The sequence below is a fragment of the Oncorhynchus tshawytscha genome, linkage group LG19 (genome assembly GCF_018296145.1).
Source record: "Oncorhynchus tshawytscha isolate Ot180627B linkage group LG19, Otsh_v2.0, whole genome shotgun sequence".
NCBI lineage: Eukaryota > Metazoa > Chordata > Actinopteri > Salmoniformes > Salmonidae > Oncorhynchus > Oncorhynchus tshawytscha.
In genome coordinates, this window is record NC_056447.1 from 42,857,565 (window position 1) to 42,877,222 (window position 19,658).

At 44.6% G+C, this 19,658-nt stretch overlaps 1 protein-coding gene across 16 annotated transcripts in view; it reads right to left on the bottom strand.

The window, feature by feature from the left end:
- Positions 1 to 19,658, bottom strand: part of LOC112218811 (liprin-beta-2-like) — a 96,400-nt gene that overhangs the window by 29,002 nt on the left and 47,740 nt on the right. For 11 of the 16 annotated variants that reach the window (XR_006079375.1, XR_006079376.1, XM_042301701.1 and 8 more), the window contains 4 exons: positions 14,081 to 14,167; positions 12,958 to 13,071; positions 7,658 to 7,798; positions 440 to 637 (listed from right to left, as the gene is read on the bottom strand). Coding sequence is in view for 14 of the 16 variants with exons in the window: in XM_042301701.1 (XP_042157635.1) it covers positions 440 to 637; positions 7,658 to 7,798; positions 12,958 to 13,071; positions 14,081 to 14,167 (540 nt within the window). In the remaining 2 variants the exon portion in view is untranslated. Of the gene's footprint in view, positions 1 to 439; positions 638 to 7,657; positions 7,799 to 12,957; positions 13,072 to 13,323; positions 13,472 to 14,080; positions 14,168 to 15,213; positions 15,233 to 19,658 lie in introns of those variants that run through there. The other 5 variants (XM_042301704.1, XM_042301703.1, XM_042301709.1 and 2 more) reach the window with 3 other exon arrangements.

The following is a 19,658-nucleotide window of genomic DNA, read 5'->3' on the forward strand; positions in this document are numbered from 1 at the left end:
CATCAACCAAGCCCAGTATTTGGACAGTGTCCAGTAAACCTTGATTGCATTAATAAGGTGAACCACGGTCATGCAAACACACCACACCAATTACAATGAGTTTGAGACAACACTCAGATATTTTTATAAATGTATATATATATTGACAAAAAAAACATGGGGGATTGGAAATGATGCAGACAAGTACATTGATGGATGCCACAATCTATCTGCAATATTAAAGCTGATCTGCACCCCCCAAAAACAAAACCACCCGGATATGGAGGAAAACAGTACACTAAAAACCACAGGATTCACACACATTGTAGTAGTAGAGATAGAGACTTCGGTCACTGTAAAGAGAAACGTTAAGTACTAGACCCAGTAGAGGAATCTAGAGGGGTAGGGAGGACGGTAGTTAAGAGAGAGGGTGGGTAGCGTGTCCATGGGTACTGCCTACATTCTGTCCTCCACAGCAACAGCAAAACTCCTCCATGTCAGTGCCACCCAAGCCCACGTCAGGGCTCTGGTCGTGGGCCTCGCGGGCACCACTCTCCCCCTGGGCCTCCATGGTCCGTTTCTCCATGATGCGGGTGTGGATCTCTTCCTGAAACCTACACATCTGCTCCTGGAGCTCGCTTATCAGATTTACCACACACTGAGAGAGGGAGAAGAAAATACAAAACAGAAAAAGGAAAAATAATAATAATAAAAAGGTTCCAAATGATATGCACTGCTGTGGGTATTTTGTTTTTATATTCGTAAAACAATTAAATTAAAATAAGAGGTACAGTATATACAGTACCAGTCAAAAGTTTGGACACACCTACTCATTCAAGGGTTTTTCTTTATTTTTATTATTTTCTACATCCTAGAATAATAGTGAAGACATCGAAACTATGAAATAACACATATGGAATCATGTAGTAACCAAAAAAGTGTTAAACAAATCAAATGTATTTTATATTTGAGATTCTTCAAAGTAGCCACCCTTTGCCTTGATGACAGCTTTGCACACTCTTGGCATTCTCTCAACCAGCTTCATGAGATGACTTCATGAGTCACCTGGAATGCAATTAACAATCTCAAATTTGTGGAATTTCTTTCCATTTGAATGCGTTTGAGCCAATCAGTTGTGTTGTGACAAGGTAGGGGGGTGGTATACATAAGATAGCACTTTTTGGCAAAATACCAAGTCCACATTATGGCAAGAATAGCTCAAATAAGCAAAGAGAAACAACAATCCATCATTACTTTAAGACATGAAGGTCAGTCGATAAGGAAAATTTCAAAACTTTGAAAGTTTCTTAAAGTGCAGTCTCAAAAACTATCAAGCACGATGATGAAACTGTCTCACGAGGACTGTCACAGGAAAGGAAGACCCAGAGTTACCTCTGCTGCAGAGAATAAGTTCATTAGAGTTAATTGCATCTCAGATTGTGGCCCAAATAAATGCTTCAGAGTTCAAGTAACAGACACATCCCAACATCTGAGGATGTTCAGAGGAGACTGCATGAATCAGGCCTTCATGGTCGAATTGCTGCAAAGAAACCACTACTAAAGGACACCAATAATAAGAAGAGACTTGCTTGGGCCAAGAAACACGAGCAATGGACATTAGACTGGTGGAAATCTGTCCTTTGGTCTGATGAATCCAAATTTGAGATTTTTGGTTCCAACCGCAGTGTCTTTGTGAGACACAGACTAGGTGAATGGATGATCTCAGCATGTGTGGTTCCCACCGTGAAGCATGGAGAAGGAGGTGTGATGGTGTGGGGGTGCTTTTCTGGTGACACTGTCTGTGATTCATTTAGAATTCAAGGCACACTTAACCAGCATGGCTACCACAGCATTCTGCAGTGATACGCCATCCTATCTGGTTTGCGCTTAGTGGGACTATCATTTGTTTTTCAAAAGGATAATGACCCAACACACATCCAGGCTGTGTAAGGGCTATTTGACCAAGAAAGAGAGTGATGGAGTGCTGCATCAGATGACCTGGCCTCCACCAACCTCAACCCAACTGAGATGGTTTGGGATGAGTTGGACTGCAGAGTGAAGGAAAAGCAGCCAAAGCTCAGCATATGTGGGAACTCCTTCAAGACTGTTGGAAAAGCATTACAGGTGAAGCTGGTTGAGAGAATGCCAAGAGTGTGCAAAGCTGTCATCAAGGCAAAGGGTGGCTCTATTGAAAAATCTAAAATCTAAAATATATTTGGATTTGTTTAATACTTTTTTGGTTCCTTTTTGGTTACTGCAGTGATTTCATAGTTTTAGTAAAAATAAAGAAAAATGTCTGAATGAGTAGGTGTATCCAAACTCTGACTGGTACTGTATATATACATTGTATAAATGCAGTATATATACACTACATGACATCAAAAGTATGTGGACACCTGCTCGTCGAACATCATATTCCAAAATGATGTGCATTAAAATGGAATTGATCCCCCTTTGCTGCTATAATAGCCTCCACTCTTCTGGAAAGGCTTTCCACTAGATGATGGTGCATTGCTGCGGGGACTAGCTTACATTCAGCCACAATAGAATTAGTGAGGTCAGGCACTGATATTGGACGACTAGGCCTGGCTCTCAATCGGTGTTCCAATTCATCCCAAAGATGTTCGATGGGGTTGAGGTCAGGGCTTTGCGCTGGCCAGTCAAATTCTTCCACATCAATCTCGACAAACCATTTTTGTATGGACCTTGCTTTATGCACGGGGGTATAGTCATGCCAATAAAGGAAATGGACTTCCCCAAACTGCTGCCACAAAGTTGGAGGCACAGAATCGTCTAGAATGTCATTGTATGCTGTGGCGTTAAGATTTCCCTTCCCTGGAACTAAGGAGCCAGAACCATGAAAAACAGCCCCAGACCATTATTCCTCCTCCACCAAACTTTACAGCTGGCACTATGTCTTTGGGCAGCGTTCTCCTGGCATCCTCCAAACTCAGATTCATCCGTCGCACTGTCAGATGGTGAAGCGTGAATCATCACTCCAGAGAACGCATTTCCACAGCTCCAGAGTCCAAAGACGGCAAGCTTTACAGCACTCCAGGCAGCGCTTGGCATTGCGTATGGTGATCTTAGGCTTGTGTGTGGCTGCTCGTCCATTGAAACCAAAGCTCTCAACGAACAGTTATTGTGTTGACGTTGCTTCTAGAGGCCGTTTGTAACTCGGTAGTGAGTGTTGCAACCGAGGACAGACGATTTTTACGTGCTACACGCTTCAGCACTGGGTGGTCCCATTCTGTGACCTTGTGTGGCCTCCCACTTCGCGGCTGAGCCGTTGTTGCTCCTAGACGTTTCCACTTCACAATAACAGCACGTACAGTTGACCGGGGCAGCACTACCAGGGCAGGAATTTGACGAACTGACTTGTTGGAAAGGTGATATCCTATGACGGTGCAATGTTGAAAGTCACTAAGCTCTGCCAAGCCAATGTTTGTGATGGAGATTACATGGCTGTGTGTTTGATCTTTTTTTTAACGTATATAGATAGCAGAAGTGGTTATTACTACGATGAGGGTAAAGGGACCTCTTGGAGCAGATCTGTACAGTGCCATGTTTGACACAGTTCAACTGTCAACGTGTCAAACATGGCACTGTACAGATCTGCTCCAAGACGTCCCTTTACCCTCATCGTAGTAATAACCACTTCTGCTATCTATCTACGTCTATCTATATATATATATATAATACCAAAAGTATGTGGACATACTTTAAATTAGTGGATTCAGCTGTTTCAGCCACACCCGTTGCTGACGGGTGTATAAAGTCAAACACACAGCCATGTAATTACTACGATGAGGGTAAAGGGACCTCTTGGAGCAGATCTGTACAGTTAAACTGTCACACTGCCAGATAGCGTAAACAAAGTTCCTGAGCTACTTTGCAAGTTCTCAAAGTGCAAACGTAAAGACTGGCTTATCTGGTTGCTGGCCAGAAGATACCTTTACTTCCCTGAGGAATTGGAAAGCTTCGAAGATTAAGGACAGCAAGTAGATTCCTAAACTAGATTATTAACATTTTGGCCAACTAGAATTAAACTGAAGTGTATGTTTGATACCAACAAGTTAAACGGTAACAAACTTTGATTTTATGGTTTTGGAATCTTCCACTAGAGTAGAAACGTGGGCAAGTCCATTCTCTGTGAAGGGAGGGGGTAGGTTGGTGGTTTAATGTCCTAATCTTGGATACGTTGACAGAAATGCCTGGCTTGTGGACAGAGGAAGTTTCATATGAAAGTCCCAGTTGATGTTACACTAACAGTACAGCTGATGATACACATTTCTCCTCTATGTATAGCTGTATGCTCTGAGCTTGGTAGTCGAGGGGAGTGGGATGTTCCAAGTGAATTTCTGCCATTTCCCCATGGTGCATGAAGCCTAGCCTAGTGTTTGTGGATGAAACCAATGCAGACTGGTTTCAGGTTACCATGGCACCGCAACCGGCGTGGAGTCCCGCTCCGCCCGGATATCATGGATTTATGGGATGAGGTCAGAGACACATGACCCGACAGACAGGCTGTGTACATTACATGGTAAACCCACAAGCTTCCCCCTCTGTCAATACACTTGATATTCTGTCCCCAAGACAACTCTGTATAATGTCACTGTTACCAACAGTTACAGACATTTGCTCATGTTATGGCAAGATTCTGAATCAGATAGCGATTTCATTTCACATCGATGTGCCCCTCACGTCCGAACTGCTGTGTAAATGTCTCCAGCATATTTTTGCACTCAGCAGTTGGTTGCTCACTAGAATGTCTGGAACACAGCCTGCACGTCTGCACGCTGCCATTTCTCATCTGCCCCACTGTCTGTCAGCGGCTCTAGTTCAGGCCCCGCCGAGATTCTGTGTCTCTGGTAATTTCCAGCCCTGCTTATCAGACTCTAAATCACCTTTTGGGGCAGCCGGGGAGTTTGGGTTCCCTGGGCCTCAGCGGACATTCACAACACTAAATCATGTTCATTTAACACAAGGCCAGATCCTCTGGTGACAGACAGACTGGAGGATGTTACTGGGCTGAGGCTCTGGTGACAGACAGACTGGGGGATGTTACTGGGCTGAGGCTCTGGTGACAGACTGGGGGATGTTACTGGGCTGAGGCTCTGGTGACAGACAGACTGGGGGATGTTACTGGGCTGAGGCTCTGGTGACATACAGACTGGGGAATGTTACTGGGCTGAGGCTTTGGTGACAGACTGGGGGATGTTACTGGGCTGAGGCTCTGGTGACATACAGACTGGGGAATGTTACTGGGCTGAGGCTTTGGTGACAGACAGACTGGGGGATGTTACTGGGCTGAGGCTCTGGTGACATACAGACTGGGGAATGTTACTGGGCTGAGGCTCTGGTGACAGACAGACTGTGGGATGTTACTGGGCTGAGGCTCTGGTGACAGACAGACTGGGGGATGTTACTGGGCTGAGGCTCTGGTGACAGACAGACTGGGGGATGTTACTGGGCTGAGGCTCTGGTGACAGACAGACTGGGGGATGTTACTGGGCTGAGGCTCTGGTGACAGACAGACTGGGGGATGTTACTGGGCTGAGGCTCTGGTGACATACAGACTGGGGAATGTTACTGGGCTGAGGCTCTGGTGACAGACAGACTGTGGGATGTTACTGGGCTGAGGCTCTGGTGACAGACAGACTGGGGGATGTTACTGGGCTGAGGCTCTGGTGACAGACAGACTGGGGGATGTTACTGGGCTGAGGCTCTGGTGACAGACAGACTGGGGGATGTTACTGGGCTGAGGCTCTGGTGACAGACAGACTGGGAGATGTTACTGGGCTGAGGCTCTGGTGACAGACAGACTGGGAGATGTTACTGGGCTGAGGCTCTGGTGACAGACAGACTGGGAGATGTTACTGGGCTGAGGCTCTGGTGACAGACAGACTGGGGGATGTTACTGGGCTGAAGCTCTGGTGACAGACAGACTGGGGGATGTTACTGGGCTGAGGCTCTGGTGACAGACAGACTGGGGGATGTTACTGGGCTGAGGCTCTGGTGACAGACTGGGGGATGTTACTGGGCTGAGGCTCTGGTGACAGACTGGGGGATGTTACTGGGCTGAGGCTCTGGTGACAGACTGGGGGATGTTACTGGGCTGAGGCTCTGGTGACAGACTGGGGGATGTTACTGGGCTGAGGCTCTGGTGACAGACAGACAGAGACAGACAGAGAGATAAAACACTGCCAACGTCACAGAAAAAGTCTGACTCTCCTCCCCTATTTTTCAAGGTCTTACATCGGTATGCTACAGTGCCATTTGAGAGCAGCTGGGTGTAATACACTGAACAAAGCAGCACAAAAGGATCATTGAGGAGAGGCGAGGCGGAGGTGCTGTTGCTGGTGAACTGGACTGGGGTGTTTGGAGTAGTTGGTCAGGTTATTGGAGTTGAGCTGACTGCATGTGGTCTTGCCTAACCCTTCTCCAGAGGGATGACGCAACACATAGCATTAGGTGGAATCCAGCAAGCACATGGATGTGTCTGACTTAGCTCTGGATACAGTCAGAACAACTAATATGATGAACTAATATCAGCAATCACACAGTTGTATAAGGTCTTATAATGGACATACGTCTTTCAGTTACTGTGAACAGTTACAATTGTACTTGTAATATTATTGTAACTGTTCACAGTAACTGGAAGACTTATGTCCATTATTAGCCCAATACACTGGAGCAGAAATCCACTGAGAGCTGGTGGTCTGGTCATGACAGTTCCTAATGAAGTTATAAAATGGTGACCAGTCAGTGGATGACCAGGGCTTTGACAGACCTACAGAGGAGGTGCTCCTGTGAGGGGAACCTTACAGCTTGTCTGGGGGGCACCTGTCTGTCTGGGGGGCACCTGTCTGTCTGGGGGCCACCTGTCTGTCTGGGGGCCACCTGTCTGTCTGGGGGCCACCTGTCTGTCTGGGGGGAGTGTTTCATCTTCTTGGGGTGCCCCAGGCTCTGGAGATCCCCTGTTTCTCTTTACTATAAACCTATAGGTTTGGAGCGGTCATATAAATGTGTCAAAGTGAACCTACAGACCTTCATGTTTATGCCATTTTAACTTAAATCTTTCATTCACTACTCCTGTTGTATTTTTTTCTCCAGCCATTTGACTCTTCTAAGACTGAAAGTGAGGCTACTTGTGAATTGCTATTCTCAAGGTGATAGAGATATAATTTTCTTCATGCCAAGTCCATGTTTCTCCTGAAATATCTGACAGCTCTACATAGGCCTGCTGACACATTATAGCACATTGTGGTCTGTGCAACATCAAATAAACAATCCACGTGTGGTTTCTACCCAGCCAGCCTCAAAGAGAACAACAGGTGGGTCATGAAGCTGGTAAAGGCACTGAAAGACCACACTGAGACCACACTGAGACCACACTGAGACCACACTCGCTACTGATGGAATTATGTTGTTTTTCACTTGGCATTCCAGTACTGTTCGAACTAGAAAACATACTAAGTTGGCTCACTTCATAAGGCTTTGGGGGACTCTTGCTAACAGCTGTGGGTTAATGGTGCCACCATACAAAGCCCTGAGTGGAATGCTTTTGGAATGCTTTTCATTTTCAGTTTAAGTCAAGTTTAAGCTATGTTTTACGGTTAACCAGCCCAGTGTGTGATTCTCTCCAATCATGCCAGCCTGCACTATAGTACTGTACCTCAGCTTTGTTCTGCTGGTCCTTGCTGCTGTCGTTGTGGTTCTGTTTCTCGTCCATGCCGACCAGCTTCAGTTTCAGGTAGGAAACCTCATCCATCAGATCTAGTTTCTGGGTCTCCAACGAATTCCGGCTCAGCAGCTCCTGTGCAGCACACAGCCACAGAGACACACACATTAACACTCCCCTACACACACACACAACGCATCCACTGACCAGAGCGCAGTACAAAGTAATTTGCTGCACCACTGGGCAAAAAGTTCCCCCAAACCAAAAGTTCAGCCAGGGAACCAGTGTCCTGCTCCAATATATTTTTATATATACCAAATAATGGTCATATATATATATATATATATATATATATACAGTTGAAGTTGGAAGTTTACATACACTTTAGCCAAATACATTTAAACTCAGTTTGTCACAATTTCTGATATTTAACCCGAGTAAAAATGCCCTGTCTTATTTCACCACTTTATTTTAAGAATGTGAAATGTCAGAATAATAGTAGAAAGAAGGATTTATTTCAGCTTTTATTTATTTCATCACATTCAGAAGATTACATACCCTCAATTAGTATTTGGTAGCATTGCCTTTAAATTGTTTAACGTGGGTCAAACGTTTCAGGTAGCCTTCCACAAGCTTCCCACAATAAGTTGGGTGAATTTTTACCCATCCCTCCTGACAGAGCTGGTGCAACTGAGTCAAGTTTGTAGGCCTCCTTGCTCGCACACGCTTTTTCAGTTCTGCCCACAAATGTTCTATAGGATTGAGGTCAGGGCTTTGCGATGGCCACTCCAACACCTTGACTTTGTTGTCCTTAAGCCATTTTTCCACAACTTTGGAAGTATGCTTGGGTTCATTGTCCATTTGGAAGACCCATTTGCGACCACGCTTTAACTGCCTGACTGATGTCTTGAGATGTTGCTTCAATAGATCCATATAACTTTCCTCCCTTATGATGCCATCTATTTTGTGAAGTGCACCAGCACCTCGTGCAGCAAAGCACCCCCACAACATGATGCTGCCATTCCCGTTCTTCACGGTTGGGATGGTGTTCTTCGGCTTGCAAGCCTCCCCCTTTTTCTTTCAAACATAACGATGGTCATTATGGCCAAATAGTTATATTTTTGTTTCATCAGACCAGAGGACATTTCTCAAAAAACTACGATCTTTGTCACCATGTGCAGTTGTAAAACGTAGTCTGGCTTTTTTATGCCGGTTTTGGAGCAGTAACTTCTTCCTTTCTGAGCGGCCTTTCAGGTTATGTTGATATAGGACTTGTTTTATTGTGGATATAGATATTTTTGTACCTGTTTCCTCCAGCATCTTCACAAGGTCCGTTACTGTTGTTCTGGGATTTATTTGCACTTTTCGCACCAAAGTACGTTCATCTCTAGGAGACAGAACCCGTCTCCTTCCTGAGCGGTATGACGGCTGCGTAGTCCCATGGTGTTTATACATGCAAACTATTGTTTGTACAGATGACCGTGGTACCTTCAGGCATTTGGAAATTGCTCCCAAGGATGAACCAGATTAAATGTCAGGAATTGTGTAAAAACTGAGCTTAAATGTATTTGGCTAAGATGTATGTAAACTTCCGACTTCAACTGTGTATTTATATATGCTACGTGTCCTTACTTTGATCTCCTCTGTCTGAATCAGACATGAGAGAGCGAGATCAAGAACAAGTGAGAGACAGAATCCTAAGTGAGAAACAGTTAAAACTATGGACATAGACTGTCACTGTGGAGAGAATCAGAGTGTGTGTGTGTGTATGGAGCAGGTGGGTGTGTGAGCCGTGACTGTAGGTTTCACACACAGTAAACACACTTCCCTTAGGCCCTTTGGATATCCCAACACCCCTCGTCACCAGAGGCTGATTTCGGTTCCTGTTCCAGCAGGGGATACTACTTACTCACTCCACTACAGACTAAGATTCACTATCACATGTCATCAAAATAACTTTGCATCACATCATCTGAACTGGGTGTCCCTTACCAAGGCAACTATACATAGGCCTAATGATCTGCAATAAGCTATTCTAAATATAAGCGACATCACATGGAAAATAACAACTCCATACCACCAGATGAAAAACATTGAAAAGGAAATCTGTTAAATAAGTTATGGCACCCTGTGACCCAACCCAACACCGACATTACTTCGAGCAGGATCAGCCGAGCATTTAGAATACAGAATAGGTCATTTTCTGTGAAGGCCTATCAGCTGATTCTGCAGCTAACTAAGCCTGTTGAAATCCTTCTTTAAAACAAATTATGTACTGAAACACATGCGGGCTGTGGCCTACTGATACCCAACTATTCAATTCAATGGGCTTTATTGGCATGGGAAACTGATGTTTACAAAGCAAGTGAAATAGAACTATCTGTTTACCCAATGTAGGAACTAGAACTATCTGTTTATCTAGGCTTAGACTCTGTTGTACTGCTATAGGCTCCCAGAATGAGCGCTGTGGCTGACTAGCCTGACTAGGTGCCCTAACATGCCCCTCAGGCTTTCAGAGTCAGACAGACTGATCAGGCCAATGAGAGACCGGGGACCAAGTCCCTCTGAAACAGGACCTCCTCCTTTCCCTGGGCCACAGCCAGAGGTGTGCCAGCCTGTCAGAACTCTCAGCAGACCCAAGGTGCCACTAGCCTGGTCTCAGATATGTTTGTGCCTTATAACCAAGAACATACAATTTGTTTGACATAATAACGGCCATAGGAGTTGGCTAAGCAGCTCAAACATATATGGGTTACCACTGGGCCAGGGTAAGACACCATTAACTGTACATTCCCCTGCTTGGTCAAGCAAGACACAGGGAGAAGGAAGGAGGCTGGCTCTGGCTGTATGGTAGGTCAAGCTATCAAACATGGACTTGACTGGCCCTAACAGCAAACAATCCTTCTTAGTGTGTGTGTTTGTTGTTATGGTTGGTGTGGAGCCATGTGCACAGTCTTGGGTGAATAATTCCTCTCTCTGAATGAGGATGTAGTCACTATGACATTCTGGCAGGGGGAAACATAGAAATGAAATAGAACACAATGTAATGTATATCTATGGGTGGTATTCATCCTAGGTAAGAATGGAGAACAAGATGGTGCTGCTTCAGTAAACCAAGCAGAAGGAAATTAGTGGTGATCCCACATGTGCCCAACAGCGATGACACAAACTGTTTTATGAATGGGTGCTTATATACTTATACGGAGAGGTGTGTATGGTGTGTGTGTGTGTGTGTGTGTGTCTGTCTGTGATTGAGACACATAGAAAGAAGACACTGTTTGATACTGGCATCCCTCACTGGCATCTCTTGCTGGCATCTCTCAGGGGCATGTGGCTCTGAGTAAGTATAGGTCTGATGAGTCTATTGGTGAAAGAATCTGCCCAACACACTCATTCATTAGCTTTTACTGGAAGTGGCAGCAGATACTGAGAAGCATTCTCTTGAGACTCTCCATTCCAGGTTCAGAACAGCAGTGATAAAGATTCATCTATACCTTTACCATGCCTAATCACACCACACACAATGAGTATGGTTGCATGCACACAATAATCACATTATTGTGTGCATGCAACCATACTCATTGTGTGTGGTGTGATTGTGTGTGGTGGACAATTAGATGAACACATCTGAAATCAGGCTTCCTAATATCACTCTGATAAATGCAGAAAATCACCAATCAAAATAAACATTCTTCCACAGCGACAATGTTATTTTTGGGAAGCATATTTGATTCATATAACGTTTGTATGTGAAAACGACTTCCAAGACGCATACATACAGTTGTTCCAAACTCACTTCACTCGTGCTAAAGAGGGAGGCTCACTCGGCTGGTGCTAGCACATGCGTAGATCAAATACACTGCTGGAACGATGATGAAGGTGTTTACCTGTCCTAATAATTTGAAAGGTTGATCAGAAAACCACGTGTTTAATCAGTGTATGCTTACTTCGATTTTGACCTTATGCTGATTTAGATAAAAAGACTAATAATCTGCTTACTGTCATATTCAGTTTAATATCGAATTATTACTGTGCATGTAATCATGCTCATTGTTCAAACAAATATCATCAAAACTCCAATGCGGCCAAACAATGTGAAAATAGACCTGTGTTTTTAACCAGACATTGTCTAACACTAGGGTCCAGCTGACAATTAACAGTCACACCACAGAGCACTGTAGACAGGAGACACCAGTGGCTTTGGTCTCTCCTATACAACTACATTAAGCATTTGTTTTCTGCATGACCTTGTGAGATAATGTAATAACAGGAAATGGTATTTCTCAGGTGGAAGAAAGGTTTCCCCCTAGACCTGTGCCTATGTACAAAGGCAACAAAATCAAAGCAACACAATCTGCTTGGCATTTGAGGCCAATAAAAATGATAAAAAATTAATTCACTTTAAAGTTTAACCTTTTTTTATTACTGATATTTATGGTGAACTAAATGGCTGGATGAGACAAAATCAAACAAGACAGAGGGCTTTTTGATCCTTAAATTGGGTAGCTTTGCGTTCCAGTGTTTGGAATGCACGTAACAGCCTGAGAAGAGGTGTAAGCAGATGTAGCTCAAGGGATCCTCGCTGTCACACCCCCTCACTCCCATCTCTTAAAGTCAGAGTACAAACTGTAAAACTCTCACCCTGTCTCCCTCCCTACATTTCCACAACAAACATGGTGCACTGACTGACTTACTTTGCCTTCTTCATACCTACTGGTGTGTAAGGCAGAGACAAGACCGCTCCACTTTTGATCCAAAGCATGCTTAGCAGCCTGTCCTGGTACACACAGCTACAGAAAGTCTTCTCAAAATGTAAGATTATGCAGTCTGCTATTAGTGGAGGCCACTATCATAAATATCTCTGCTCTTATAATGCCATGGAGTCAGTCAGCTTGTAAGATCAAAAGATAGTGAACTTTGAAAGCTATCCCTCCATCTGCTGAGTGACAAACTTTGTGCAATCGAGGTGAGTCACTCACAGGAAGCGTCAGTATCTTATGTTAGTAAGAATGTCATGCATGAAACCACACCTCTTGTTACTAATTTACCACACACCTACTGCCCACGAAAGGAGACAGGTTGTTGGTTCCATTTGTCACTAAGCTACAGCACATTGTAATCTTTAAACCTGCTATAAATCACACATTTACAAAATACAGTCAACTTAATTCATCTAAGACTAAAACAAGCCTATGTTTATCTAGGAAACAAGTAGAGGTTGACAACATCAATATTTAGCTCTCCATGCTAATACGCTGAGCACAGATAAAGTAGTGGTAGTGTCTCTCTCTGACCTGCTGTAGCATTTCCTCAGTGGAGTTGAGTTTGTGGTGGTGCTCCTCCAGAGAGCTCTCCAGGTCTCGGATCTTCTCTCCTTGGGCCTCCACCTGGTCTGTGAGCACGCTCACCTACAACCCACAGACAGGACACCTTACTCAGTCACTCACATTGACAAATAGCTCCTCTCGCCTGCTCCGGAACTACCTGTATGCTAATAGTACTAATTCCTCTGACAACACACAGGTGGTTTCACTTCATTCCTCCGCCGGAGTAGAACTCTATGTCAACAGCCAATGTGAAATATCATGAAAGATAACCTAACCTGCCCTTGACTTGACATGGTTCACTGAATTACAAAAACTGAGCTGAGTAAACTTTACCTCTTTCTTTGTCTTGGTGGGTCAGCCAACAACTCTGGCCAGCCCACTCTGGCCACCCCACAGGGAAGCAGGTAAAAAGGAAAGCGAAGCAGTAAAGCAGTAAAGCTAAAGCACCTTGGGGGAGGTAGCAGCCAATCATTTTATCAGTCAACCGGCACAGGCCCTTTGGCCAATCAGCAGCATTTGTCAGAGGGGCTTGAGGAATGTGCTGGCATGTGCAAAAGAAAGGGCTACAGTAGTTTGGCACAAGGCTGAGATAAAGATAGTTATGAGCAGCACATGTTGAGGCAGACAAGACATGACAGAGCCCGAGGAGGTACTACTGTAGGAAGAGAGAAAATATGTCTAGCCTCGATTACAGATGTAGAAGCTACCAATTACACAAATGTAAAAAAGCATGGAGCATCATGACAAATCACAGTACAACCAAAGAAAGAGGCATTGTCCAGACACGTTTGTTTGGGAAAAACAGGAAACTAGGGGTGTACTGTGTGACTGAGCTCCTGTGCTACACACAACAGCCTCTAGCACCACTGCCTGCCCTGGACAGTCTCACATTTCTGTGATATACTTCTCTTCATTTAACAGCAAGGCTTCTCTCTCTCCCTCTCTCATTCAATTCAATAGGCTTTATTGGCATGGGACACATATGCTTACAATGCCAGAGCAAGCCAAATAGATAATAAACAAAAGTGAAGTAAACAATAAAAAAGGGGTCAGGTATTCTCTCTAGCCCCCCCCCCCAGGAGCACCTTACCTGGAGAACCAGAGACTCTTTGTCCCCCTCTAGGCGAACCAGACGCTCCTGATAGCTCTCATTGTTCACCGGGGAGCGAAGGTTAACCTGCAAAAACACACAGACAAAAGAGGAGTCAAGAATGGGCGGAGGGGAAGGAAGACTTACTGAACAGGCTAAACAACTTAACCAATCAACGATTCACCTGCACTGACCGCATAAAAGAGAAGAAATAAGACAAGTCTTGTGTTTTGTAATATCTTTCCATATGGTCTAGCACAGGGATCATCAACTAGATTCAACAACGGGACGATTTTTTCTTTAGCGGATGGTCACGGTGCCAAAACATATTTACAAATCATTTGTAGACTACACTTGTATACGATCACACACATCTAATATGCGTGGGAATACTTTGGAACAAATGCAATCAATTTAAATGACTTTGAGCGGGTTTGCTGGTGTTTTTACAGTCTTTTATGTCCAACAATAAAAATAAAATAAAAATGTATATTTTTTGTTCTCTTAGAATAAATAAAATCACCCGCATGCCAAATTCGGCCCGCAGGCCACCAGTTGGGATCCCTGGTCTAGCGGTTAGGATTCTTTGTTTACACCTAGGCGGCCCAGGTTTGACTCCTGGTATGGGAACACGCTTTTTCTACTGCACTGTTGTCTGAGCTTCATTCCATGTCAGATACAGTATTACAGGCTGCAGCCAAAGCCCAGACAACTGCCGGCTGGAAGGTGACTCCATTTCAAACATGGTTTCTAATATGAAGTAGCTGGTGCTATAGTAGTAGACATACAGTACCAGTCAAAAGTTTGGACGCCTACTTATTCAAGGGTTTCTCTTTAGTTTTACTATATTGTAGAAAAATAGTGAAGACATCAAAACTATGAAATAACACATATAGAATCATGTAGTAACCAAAGAAGTGTTCAACAAATCAAAATATATTTGATGACAGCTTTGCACTCTTGGCATTCTCTCAACCAGCTTCATGAGTTAGTCACCTGGAATGCTTTTCCAACAGTTTTAAAGGAGTTCCCACATATGCTCACATATGCTGACTCTTGACTTAAGACTTGGAGCTGTATGAATGCCCCATGTGATCGTCTAAGGGTCTGTCACAGCAGGAGAAAATACATACTGTGACTTGTCAGCAACGCTGAGCGGGCGGGGGTTTTGTGGGGTTTTGTCTCCCTGTACGGCTTCAGATAATCCTGTCTTTAATAGCGCTGCCTGGTCCTGGGGGCCACTGCCTCAGACTGTACTGGCAGCACACATACAAAGACCTGTTTCTCTGAAGTAATTTGAAAGGGCAGTCCACCCAGAAAGAAGTTTTGCTGACTTTCTAGGAGGTAATGCATGTCCATACCCACTCACTGTCCATTACTGCTTGAACTCTCTGAAAACACAATGTAGTGTGTCCTGCCCTTCTATGAGGTAGTAACCTACTGAACAGGCGTAAAAGAGTGGCGTTTCTTTCTTTCTGGTCCCGTAGAGAAAATAAAATGTCGGGGGAGGTTCTCTTCTGCGCTGTTCAACCAGTCCAGGTAATGTGGAGGAGGAGTTAAGATGGAAGATCTAAAATAGGAAGTTGAGTCACAGGCTCTCTTTCCATTTCCCCTGAGAACCGGGTGTTGAGAGGAGAGGCGTGAGGTGAGTGCGTGTCAGTGTCATATTTCATCAAGTCTTAACTTAATACTTACTTTTCCCTACTAGGTACCCCATTGATGTTGAACATGGTTAAGTTAAACAATGCACCAAAGCTTCAATCTATAACAGCTTCCTGCTGTGCTGTTAGATGTCCAGCAGATGAAAGTGTTTGGTTACAGCACTTCCTGAATCCTGCCAGAGTCCATATGGAGATTTCTAGCAGTGATTAGAGTCATTACACTGACTGTAAACACAAGCCAAGGCAGAGGTGAGCCAGCCCTGTTCTCTGTGACACAGACAAATGACCACTTCCCTTCCTGTTAAGTGATGTTACATAGGCTACAGAGAACAGGGCCGTGTTCACTAGGCATCAAACGGACGAAACGGGACTGAAACAGGGACTGCCTAAACTATTCCAATAAGAAACGCTCGTTGTGGTTTTCCATTGCAGAGTGTTTTGCTGCGGTGTGGATTAATGAATACAGCTCTCTTTAACAGGGCACCTAGTGCTGTAGTGTACTGTACACACATGGACAGAGAGCTCTAACCATTTGCTATGGGAACTATAGAGGCATCTTTCTCAGGCAAAGCTACAATGGAATTTCCCTTATCCCCACTATTTTCCCATCAGCCAGTGGCTGTTTGATGCCTCTTAAAGGAATACTGTAGGCAGAAAGAGTACGAGCCAAAACCAAAATGACTGAAATATTATCTCCCTTTCTAAGAATGCATGACGACTGTACAGTATAGTAAGCAACAGGGTTACCGCCTACTCTAAACAGCCTTGAATGTTTCTGTTGCACTTTAGCTTTATGGTGACCAGCCCCAGTGTTATTGTAGGTAGTACTCCTCTCTTTCTATAAAATATTGTTAGGAGTGGTTTACTATGGCTGCATGCTGCCCACTTTGGCTTCAGTGGTTCCACCTCTTGACCTGCCCTAGCTCCATTCCACTACCCAACAACTCCCAACAACAATAAGCAGGCTTGTACAAGCCACTAAATTAACTCTACTGTTGACAGTCACCCCAGGACTGCAATAACATGTTCTACCTTGAAATTGAATTTCAAACCTTGGTATGTCTACTAAACAAAACACACCTTCGTAAGTCTTCCTCAATGGCGATTTCATGGCAGCATTATACACTTACTGTACACCCAGAGACCGTGATCAAATCAAATCAAATGTAATAAGTCAAAGCAAATGGTCTGGTAGCCATTTGACTAGATGTTCAGGAGTCTTATGGCTTGGGGATAGAAGCTGTTTAGAAGCCTCATGGACCTAGACTTGGCGCTCCGGTACCGCTTGCCGTGCAGTAGCAGAGAGAACAGTCTATGACTAGGGTAGCTGGAGTCTTTGACAATTTTTAAGGCCTTCCTCTGACACCGCCTGGTATAGAGGTCCTGGATGGCAGGAAGCTTGGCCCCAGTGATGTACTGGGTCGTTCGCACTAACCTCTGTAGGGCCTTGCTGTCTGAGGCCGAGCAGTTGCCAGGCAGTGATGCAACCAGTCATGATTTTATTTTATTTTTTTAATTTAAGGGGTGGATCAGCTAAATATTGCGGAAAGAATATTGGTTCCATCAATGCAATTGTCTGCATCATTTCCAATCCCCCATATATTTTTTGGGTAAATATATATATCCATACACACATGCATATATATACACATATATACATACACATACCTATATAGACATACATACTTTTTTAAAGAATATACCTTTATTATTATTCCCTGCAAACCCTACCGCCGATCCCCCAATTGGAGTAAACTAATAAAAACTTCGGCTTTTACCTTCAATTTATACATCTTAATACACATTTTACATTCACAGTCTATTTTACAATAGTTATATTTTGTTTGTTTTTAGTCCTTCCTCTATTTCTGATATCCATCCAAATAGTTTCTATTTGTAACTGTGCTATTTCACAAAAGTTCTGAATCTATATACATTTTACAGACCCCGTATGTTCTACATGTTTTATCTTGCTATTAGACCCTTCAGCGCCATTCAACCTCTCAACATCATCCATTTTGGATTTCTAGCTTTTCAAATCACCCAGTACTGCTATCTGTAGCGTTAGTTCTAGGCAAATGTTGCAATTCTTCAGCCATTCCTGGACCTGTGACCAAAAACGAGCTACAATACCAAAATAAATGATCTAATGACTCTGCCTCCTCACAGCAGAATCTGCAGAGCTGGGAAGATTGTATCTGTCACGTTCTGACCTTTATTTCCTTTGTTTTGTCTTTATTTAGTAAGGTCAGGGCGTGAATTGGGGTGGGCAGTCTATGTTTTGTGTTTCTATGTTTGGTTTCTGTTTCGGACTAGTATGGTTCTCAATCAGAGGCAGGTGTCGTTAGTTGTCTCTGATTGAGAATCATACTTATGTAGCCTGGGTTTCACTGTTGGTTTGTGGGTGTTTGTTTCCGTGTGTGTGTTTGTCGCCACACGGTACTGTTTCGGTTTGGTTAATGTTCACATTTATTGTTTTGTGTCTCATAGTGTTCAGTGCTTTTTAAATTAAATTTGTCATGAACACTTACCACGCCGCATCTTGGTCCGATCCTTACTCCTCTTCAGACGAGGAGGAAATCTGCCATTACAGTATCCCCCATATATACACTGCTCAAAAAAATAAAGGGAACACTTAAACAACACAATGTAACTCCAAGTCAATCACACTTCTGTGAAATCAAACTATCCACTTAGGAAGCAACACTGATTGACAATACATTTCACATGCTGTTGTTCAAATGGAATAGACAACAGGTGGAAATGATAGGCAATTAGCAAGACACCCCCAATAAAGGAGTGGTTCTGCAGGTGGTGACCACAGACCACTTCTCAGTTCCTATACTTTCTGGCTGATGTTTTGCTCACTTTTGAATGCTGGCGGTGCTTTCACTCTAGTGGTAGCATGAGACGGAGTCTACAACCCACACAAGTGGCTCAGGTAGTGCAGCTCATCCAGGATGGCACATCAATGCGAGCTGTGGCAAGAAGGTTTGCTGTGTCTGTCAGCGTAGTGTCCAGAGCATGGAGGCGCTACCAGGAGACAGGCCAGTACATCAGGAGACGTGGAGGAGGCCGTAGGAGGGCAACAACCCAGCAGCAGGACCGCTACCTCCACCTTTGTGCAAGGAGGAGCAGGAGGAGCACTGCCAGAGCCCTGCAAAATGACCTCCAGCAAGGCCACAAATGTGCATGTGTCTGCTCAAACGGTCAGAAACAGACTACATGAGGGTGGTATGAGGGCCCGACGTCCACAGGTGGGGGTTGTACTTACAGCCCAACCCCGTGCAGGACGTTTGGCATTTGCCAGAGAACACCAAGATTGGCAAATTCGCCACTGGCGCCCTGTGCTCTTCACAGATGAAAGCAGGTTCACACTGAGCACGTGACAGACGTGACAGAGTCTGGAGACGCCGTGGAGAACGTTCTGCTGCCTGCAACATCCTCCAGCATGACCGGTTTGGCAGTGGGTCAGTCATGGTGTGGGATGGCATTTCTTTGGGGGGCTGCACAGCCCTCCATGTGCTCGCCAGAGGTAGCCTGACTGCCATTAGGTACAGAGATGAGATCCTCAGACCCCTTGTGAGACCATATGCTGGTGCGGTTTGCCCTGGGTTCCTCCTAATGCAAGACAATGCTAGACCTCATGTGGCTGGAGTGTGTCAGCAGTTGCTGCAAGAGGAAGGCATTGATGCTATGGACTGGCCCGCCCGTTCCCCAGACCTGAATCCATGTCTCGCTCCATCCACCAACGCCACGTTGCACCACAGACTGTCCAGGAGTTGGCGGATGCTTTAGTCCAGGTCTGGGAGGAGATCCCTCAGGAGACCATCCGCCACCTCATCAGGAGCATGCCCAGGCGTTGTAGGGAGGTCATACAGGCACGTGGAGGCCACACACACTACTGGGCCTCATTT